Source organism: Sinohyriopsis cumingii, chromosome 4 (assembly GCF_028554795.1).
Source record: "Sinohyriopsis cumingii isolate HCF-2022 chromosome 4, ASM2855479v2, whole genome shotgun sequence".
Taxonomy (NCBI): Eukaryota; Metazoa; Mollusca; class Bivalvia; order Unionida; family Unionidae; genus Sinohyriopsis; species Sinohyriopsis cumingii.
In genome coordinates, this window is record NC_142964.1 from 20,894,526 (window position 1) to 20,903,712 (window position 9,187).

Sequence of the window (9,187 nt, forward strand, 5' to 3'; positions counted from 1 at the left end):
ATATTTTTGTAGTACTAAAATGGATAACGTATATATTTGGCAAATCAGTGTTAATTATATTATGCCATCTGTATATTTTAACAAACCTTTTCTGGTAAATATTTAAACCTTCAAGTTAAAACTACCGTTGCAATATTTTTAAAACTGATCAAAGAGAGAACATATTCATTTTGTGGTTGACTTGCACAAACATTAGCAGAAACATACATAAATATTAACAATCATAAATATACAAATCTATGCACAATATTACATTAGAATCTGGAATAATATGTTACGTTGGTATGGAGTCTGTACCAAACCTTAGGTGACCCGAATATTGGGGACTACAATAAGTTGCTTGCTGAAAAGAGGGATAGCTAGAAAGTCCAGAGTTTCCTGATGGAATGCTGGGCACTTGGGGTCCTGGAAAATATGGTCCTCCCATGGAATTCCCGATCGAAGAAGTAAGAGAACAATTCATACCGTTGTGATTATAGTAAGAATGGTAGCTTACTGGAGGCGGCGGTGGTGCATTCCATGTGTCCGTCTTGGCTCCAAATCCATATTGCTGAGATTGCGATATTCCTTGAGAGAATGATGACAGCGTCAGCTGGTTCATGCTGGGGTAAGGCTTGTAGCCCGGAGTTGGTGGGTATAAACTGAAATGTCCATAGGAATTCATATGTTGGAAATGTACAGATTCGTCTCTCTTTTGCTTTCCTAGCTTAAATCGTTTTGCACGTCTAAGAAAGCTTCCATTTCCAAACATATCTCCACAACCAGGATGTAGCGCCCAGTAGTTCCCTTTTCCAGGACGACCAGGGGACCTTGGAATTTTCATGAAACAGTCGTTCAACGAAAGGTTGTGCCTGATGGAATTCTGCCATCGCTGCTGATTTTCCTTGAAATAAGAAAATCTTTGCATGATGAAATTGTAAATCTCATTCAAGGTCATCATTCCTGTCTCAGAACTCTCTATTGCCATAGTGATCAAGGCAATGTAAGAATATGGCGGCTTCACGTCTGCAAACCTTCTTTTCTGCTGGGAAATCGTGGATGATCCTGAATATTTTTTTTGTGCCAGGTCGTTACCCTCGATACCTTCATTTTGCGAGGAACTCTTTGAATCGGTTTCGTCATCGCTTTTGCTTTTATATGACCGAGAATTTTCGATGTTTATATCAGGCTTCATTACTGGATGCGTCGTTTGCTGCGTCGTGTATAGCTGCGGAGCTATCATACATGCAGACTTGTCATCAAGACGGTCAGTATTCATCAGTCTTCCAGTTTTCTCCATTATTATCCTTTTAAAAAAAGACTCCTTCCCTCCGGATATTAATCTAAAAATTGCAAAATATTGTCTTTACTTGCAATACTTGAATTATAACTGTCCTGTAGACCAGAGCGAGTTAAGAAAACACCATATCCTCCCTTTTTTCAAGTACAACGCAAGCATACAAGAAATGATGAAGTCGCCAAGAAAACAAGGTCTTTTAAGTCGATCCTTTTCGATGTGAATTCGCCGGGCGTAAACTAATTCTGATTGGCACGTTTCCATACCTTACATACAAAGAGAGTGTTTGGTCAGCCAGACACGTCATTGGGTAATAAGAAAACGATTAGAGTTTAACACAAGTGAACAAAAACCTAATCATTCCATTTTAATTGAATTAACGGCCATTTACCGCTAGCACAAAAAATTCCTATTGGCGGTTAGTTAAGCTTCTTCCCGCCCACGTTATTAAACTAGTCATGAATATTCATATTATGACGAGAAAGGTAAATGTCCATCACCTGGTAAACCGTAGTCAAACATTGATGTTCACGGACCATTGCATTTCAACGCTGTTTAAATATTACGTATGTAAACAGTCTACACCCTCGAAATTTCAAGGAATACTGTTAACATAAAAAGAGATACCTTTAGTCTACATAAATAGTTGTAGGGATCTCGATATAATTTTGTTAACTTTCAAGTTGTTAAAGATCGCTGTGGGTTTTCAGATATGAAAGCACACACTCCACACATACTTTATATACATAATTACTATGCATTTATGCTTGTACACTCTATGCATTGCATTTTTTTCGCTCTTTCCAAATAGAAAAATAATGTAAACGATATAAAGACATTGTACGTATCTTCTTTCCGATACCTTTATATCATTGAGCAAACTATTATTTTCTCAAATTAATTTCCGTCATATGCACTATAGTACGACTTTTGTACTTATTTGCCGATAAGACCACGTGACTCGTATGCAAAATACAAAGCAAATTTACGTCAAAGTACCGCCTGGTAATTCAAATTTAAGTAGTTTATTCTTTATTTTAATTATTTTATTGCACTTCGATAGTAATCTTTTTACGTCATTTCCAAACACACCATGTGTTTTAAAATAGTAATGCATGTTTTTCTAAGCAGTTGTTGGATTCTTGACAACAAATATCAGTCTATACATCCTTGAAAACACTTGTATAATCGTTTATCCTACTTACCAAAATGTTTTCATTAATGGAGACTATAGGAGAATAGGGTCAAGAATGGTCATCTTAAGGCAAACGGTCAGATTCTCTGCCTTGTGCGTTTCAACAAGTAACAAGAGAATACTTAAACACCGGCCCAGGGAGAGGATCAATAATCAAACGCGCCGCGACACATTTAGTTTACTTTTATCCGCTACTTGGATTACGGACATTATGCTATTGCACATTTTGGTTAATCCTTCTATTGAAACTCTTCAAAGGAAAGTCATAAGAAATTGATTATAACAGGTTATTTGTTATTTTGCAGAGCTTTCTCTTTTGATTGGATTTGTAAAACAAACTCAACGATTAAGAAAAGCTTTAAAGGACGTGATAATTTTCAATCATAAAGATTGACAATTAAAAATAGTTTAAAAGATTTATTGAAGAAAATGGTCTCTGATATTCCATTTTAAGATTTGCAAATATCCAAGTATTAATTTCTTAGTTAACGGTCATATTAAGTTCCTGAACTGCCAATTGACAACAAGAACAACATGAATGTGTACCAGTACCATTTATGCTATTAATGATTATAATATGAACAACAAAACAACCATTCGGATGGGATTGTTGCTTCTGCTTCCTCTGCCTCTAAGGATTAGGACAACAACGAGGTAGATGAAGACAACGATGACAACTTTAATGACGATGGCGATCACGATCTTTGTATCATTTATATTTGTTTTCAAATGAGAAATAATTTGTTACTTATTTCATCTCTCATGGTTGGTGCATTACATTAAATAATGAATTATTATGTCGACAATTAAAGAATTTTATGCAATACGATCTTATAAGGTACAATAATGGCAATTTTATCACGTTTCTCCCTATCCGAGATTATTGTGATTATGCCTATTTTACATCTGAAATATGTTTTCTATTTTTTGAAAAGGCTGTTTTATTTTTTATTACACACACAAACACACACACATGATATATATATATATATATATATATATATATATATATATATATATATATATATATATATATATATATACACCAGACAGAACGGAAATGTGCTAACCCTGGATTCCTATACAAGAATGCTTGATATTAGTAGGCATAATTAAAATTTTAATACAAAACAATACTATCATACAGGTTAGAGAATTTTTAATTCGTATTCTACAGATACATGAGAATTAATTACTAGCTCGTCATGCGAATGTGTCTGCTACATTTATTAGACATTTCAGTTATCCCAGTATGATGTGCTTCTGATTATTTATTATATATTCATTCATTTTTTAGGATGGTGTAAAAAAATTTGTTCCACGATTTTATTGCACGTTGTATAGCTTTTAATTACAGCTTTTGCTTTGACGTTTGCTTCGACTTTCCCAAAATAATATATTATAAAAATGTCAAACCTTTTCGTTCCTTTAGACAACTAAACCCACGTTATATGGCAGATTGTTGCATGTTTATAAAACTGTACGTTATCATCTGGGTGCGTTAATCCCATTCATTTGTATAAGATGAAATCTAAATGAGTTTCTTACAATCCTATTTCCAACAGGCTCCTCATAGCTGACACAATAATGAAGGTAGGCTCATTCCGAACAACCCATGTCACGTTGCGCTTGATGTGGCATCGTTTGTCGGGCACACGTGCCAATTTTGTATTTGGTGGCGACAGCGAAGTGGACATTACTGTCGATCTTTGGACGTCGAATGTCATGACAGTTAACGACTAGGGGCTAAATTCTTATATCAGAATTTTAATTGGTAAATTAATGTATCTTTTGTCCTCGTAAAAAGCAGTCAATGTGGATTACCCAAGCTGCACAAAAGGGAATAATATGATTTGTAATTGAATGCTTTATTATCAATTTCGCCTATCACCCTAGGGTAGGAAAGTTTGAAGGAACTATACGAAAAATTAAGAGGCAAAGTTACGTGGAAAGCCTATTCGAGCTTGACATAGAAGCTTTGGCGTGCGATTATGCGTAAAATGAAAATATTTACTGTAGACAGAGCACTTACCCTCGTCTTCATACCATTCAATGAAGCATCTTCACGATCTTGTACCAACATGCCACTTCAAGGAGACGAGTCAGACAATTCTTGCGCAACTATCAAAATACGATAAACTCCAGACGGAAAAACTCAGTACAAAGACTAATGATCAAATATTTTAAATGCTTCTTCCACTTGTATGATAAACAAGAATTGAATTCAATGAATGACTGCGATTTTGGGCCAAATATTTGTACTGTGGAAAACGTTTTCAAAATATTGCTCTATATGACAGTATAGCTTTACCAGTGTGTCTTAACGAGTGTTTGTAATCTACTGGTATATGGAAAAAGTGTTTATAGGAAGTTGTATACGTATATATGTAAATAAGTAGATGGATAGGTATTATTCGACTCGATGGCGAGATCAAGACACAGACTGAAGAATTTATTGTGCTGATTTATCCTTCGTTAATTTCATCCGATTTCAAACTACGGAATCGGAATCTATATATAAATGTGGGTTTAACAAGGTACGAATTATGGGGAATATTGCGCATTTACCACAGTAGCTTTGCCCAGGCAATGCGAGAACTAACTGTATACACGCATCATCACATATCCAATGTGATCACTGGACGAGATAGGCACCAGGGAAAAGAGTGCCGTGAAAGAACAAATTTAAAGAAAATTAAATATCAACTGGCTTCTGCACTCTACGGCATTACGCTTTTTGATTTGGAAACATTTACCGTTCGTGCAGGAACTACAGGACACACGGTACTAATTGTATGGAAAAATGGGAACCAGCCTAAAAATGGGTGACCATAAAATAGAGTATAGTATATATGGGTTTAGGTGGCCATGATTGGTTGATAATGAACGTTATTTGGTAGGAAAAAGATTCTTTTGAGAGTTTATCCTAGTTGTAACTTTAAAAATTTGAGATATTGTTTTATTGATGGAATTTTCAGTTCTTTAACAGTCTTGTGTTTGGAATACTTATTACTGAAACTAGCACCCGACTCTTTGGTGCGGAATTGAAAGCACATGTTTGAAACACATGTAGGTCCAGACAATGCCTCGTCTCATATTTTTATCTCTACACAGAAGCTGTCATCCAGGTTTCGTCTGTACTGATAACTATAGGTTTGACCATGAGCACTCACAAATTTAAAGTTATTTAATTTTAAATATCATGCTGTTTGCATGTGTTTACTATGGGAACTGAATTAGTACCGTGAGTCCTACAGTGGCTCAATGATCAACGTGTTTAATCGGCGAGTCGCGGATTCAGATCCCGTGTTTGTTGTCTTAGTGGGTTACTGGTCAAAACACTGTATTTATTCGTCACTTACTCGTGTTTCATGTGCTCTTGTGCCGTTACACCGCAATCAATCAATCAATATTGGAGCAATATTATTCCTCTTGAATATCATATGCATACAATTAATGACATAGCCAGTCGTGATTGTGTATTTTGTCAACAAATTTCTGATTTATTTTTAGTCGGTCTCTGTGCACGAACATTGCATGAAACATGGGTATTTTGAAAACTAGACACAGCGTTGAACAGAATTTATCAAAATTATGAAATATTGACAATAGGCGCTGAATGCATATGAGATTCTATATTCAGTCCCTTCCTGTCGGCTATTCCTGTTACAATTTCTGCGTTTGTTTATTAAAAAAAGGAATAAACTTCATACCATAGCATATGTTTTCTTTATTTTGCGGGTTTTGTCAAGGATTATAAGTATGTAGAGTTTAAGACAGAATTTATATAACCTCGAACATGTTAATACGTATGACGAGATTCTTATTAATTATTATTATTTAAGCTGAAAGAACCAACTAAGTCGGATTAAAGATTACAAAGGCAACATATTTGGTATTAATTGACGATTATTAGATAACAATTGATGCATAAATTATGGTATTAAGGACCAAATTGGTTCCGCCACGATACCATTCTTTCGCTAACCCATTATAGTTGACAGCTAATTAGAGTGTAAAAGCAGGTAAAAAGGAATATGTACTCCGTTGATGACACGTGTTACCTCAAGGTGTGTCAACATACAGCCTAGAGGAGTCATCAGTTATTGCATACTTCTTGTTTCTTTGCCTTTATTGCTTGCTTTCAAATTCTTGCTTTGGTTTGTGTTTTTTCTTTACAAACAAAACTCATGGAAAAGTAATCAGTATGTAACTACGAGAGAGAAAAAAATGACAGCCAACATCCACCCATCTGTCCGTCCGTCAATCTATCCATCCAGCCATACATCAATAAATATAAACCTCAATTTCTGCCATCCTATTTCCGTCTTTCATTTGATCCATGCATCTATTTATCTCTCCAGTCATCTATCTAAATCGCATTTTTGTCTATCTATCTATCTATCTATCTATCTATCCATCCATCCATCCATCCATCCATCCACCCATCCATCTATCTATCTATCTATCTATCTATCTATCTATCTGTCTGTCTGTCTCTATCTATCCATCTATCCATCTATCTATCTATCCATCCATCTATCTATCTATCTATCTTTCCATCCATCCATCCATCCATCTATCTATCTGTCTGTCTCTATCTATCTATCTATCAATCTATCCATCCATCCATCCATTCATCCATCCATTCATCCATTCATCCATCCATCCATCCATCCATCTATCTATCTATCTATCTATCTATCTATCTATCTATCTATCTATCTATCTATCTTGGAAAGTTAACCAGTGCATAGCTAAGCCAAAAAAAGACACATGATGTGATGTGATTTGGATTTTTAACGTAACTTTAACAATTTTTCAGTCATATCGCTACGATGTCTGCAATGTGGCAGTTTATAGTGATGTCTAGCACTGGGGCATCATGCCGCAGACATGTAGCATAATGTCCCACCCAGTCACATTATCCTGACACCAGGCCGACCAGTCCTAACACTAACCTCCTAATGCTGAGCGTAAAGCGAGGCAGCTGTTAGCACTATTTTTCTAAGTCTTTGGTATGACTCGGCCTGGGATCGAACCCACGACCTCCCGCATCCGAGGCGAACGCTCTAACCACTAGGCCACCGGAGCGGTCCAAAGAAAGAAACGACAAATTATATAATTCTCTCTCATCCTGTATGTATGTATGTATGTATGTATGTATGTACGCACGCACGCACGCCACTCTCTCTCTCTTTATATATATATATATATATATATATATATATATATATATATATATATATATATATATATATATATATATATATATATATATATATAAAAGCTTTAATACAATTATTTTGTACTATTAAATTCTTCGACACGCTTTTAAATGATCTTTTATTGGGAAAAATTAAACATTTGTTGTATTCACTATGAATTAAACCCCACGGTGTGCAAAAAAATGATCCTACTCCAAAAATTAGTTTACTGAAATATCAATTTTCATTCGCATTTATGGAGACACAATTTTTGGAATTCGAAGCTAAAAGTTATCTTATAATTAGTACACGACCAAAAGCCAGATGAAAGCAGATTTTGTGTCAGAAATATGCGGTTTGTTTTAGCTTACAATGACGTAAGAAACTATTTAACCACTTCATATGTCAATCTTTATTATCATGACCTTGACATGATAACAAATTAATGCAGAGAACTTTTTATTGTTAAACGGTGTTAAATTTCTCCCGACACTTCGAGTAAAATTTGCTCACGCACTTGTCAACCCTATTTACGACTTCTGAAGAGTTTTGAAAAGGTTCGGAAAACTCAACCCTCTGCAACGAAATAAAGAAATATAAATCCTATTTGTTTCTAAATTCTACTCTTTAATGTTCATTATTGCAGAATAAATATAAAAAGACCAAATCCTCATGACGAAAAACTTTCTTTACCTACTTGCAAAGTAATAAACTATTGCATCGGAGTAGATAATCAGTGCTTACCTCGCCAAAATGCCGTGGGAACTCTTTTGTAGTGAAAATCACATTGAATGGCTACTTTAGTCCATATTCGTTACCCATTGTCTAAATAGGACAAGACCATTTTAGTCCTTTTCGTCAGACATGGGGATAGGGACTCCGGTCAATATTATGTTTGTGAATTAAATCAACTATATGCCAGCATGACTGACCACAAACGAAATGAATCAGCTCTAAATACAAGTTCTTGAAGTAAAATTAGCTAATTGCACCATTTAATGCGGTATGTAAACATGTATATACCCTCGAGATGCATTTATATAAGCGATATGGAAAACTTACCTGCTTTACACATGTAACGTGTGATCTGTCTGCGTTTACTTCTGACGAATTGTCATCCATCCATCAACATTGTAACAAATAGGTACAACTATTGACCAAACAGAGAAACTGTCATAGGCATAATGTAGCTGTAATTCTGTATTTTATGCTGGTTAAATACTTTTGAAGAAAATATTTAAATTTATTATAAAGTAAAATAATAAGTTTACTTCTCTGGGTTGACAGGACTTTTATATAACAATATGTTTAATATCATAGTCAACTGTTGTGTTCTTATTCCCAGTAAATCGATTTTTTTTCCTCCAATAGTCACTGAATTATATATATATTAATATACCAGTACATCAAATTGTTATTCACCATGGTGTATAAATATGCATATATGAACATGCATATAAGTATGGTCTGAACAGTATACTAAATTATTTCCATGCTCTCAAGAACCGT

The 9,187-nt window shown here is 34.8% G+C and overlaps 1 protein-coding gene across 1 annotated transcript; it reads right to left on the reverse strand.

Annotated features, from left to right (window-relative positions):
* Positions 1–274: 274 nt before the first annotated feature.
* Positions 275–1,279, reverse strand: LOC149800781 (forkhead box protein A1-like). The gene has a single exon (XM_089954450.1). The coding sequence runs from the start codon at positions 1,277–1,279 to the stop codon at positions 275–277; it is 1,005 nt and encodes a 334-aa protein (XP_089810576.1).
* Positions 1,280–9,187: the final 7,908 nt, after the last annotated feature.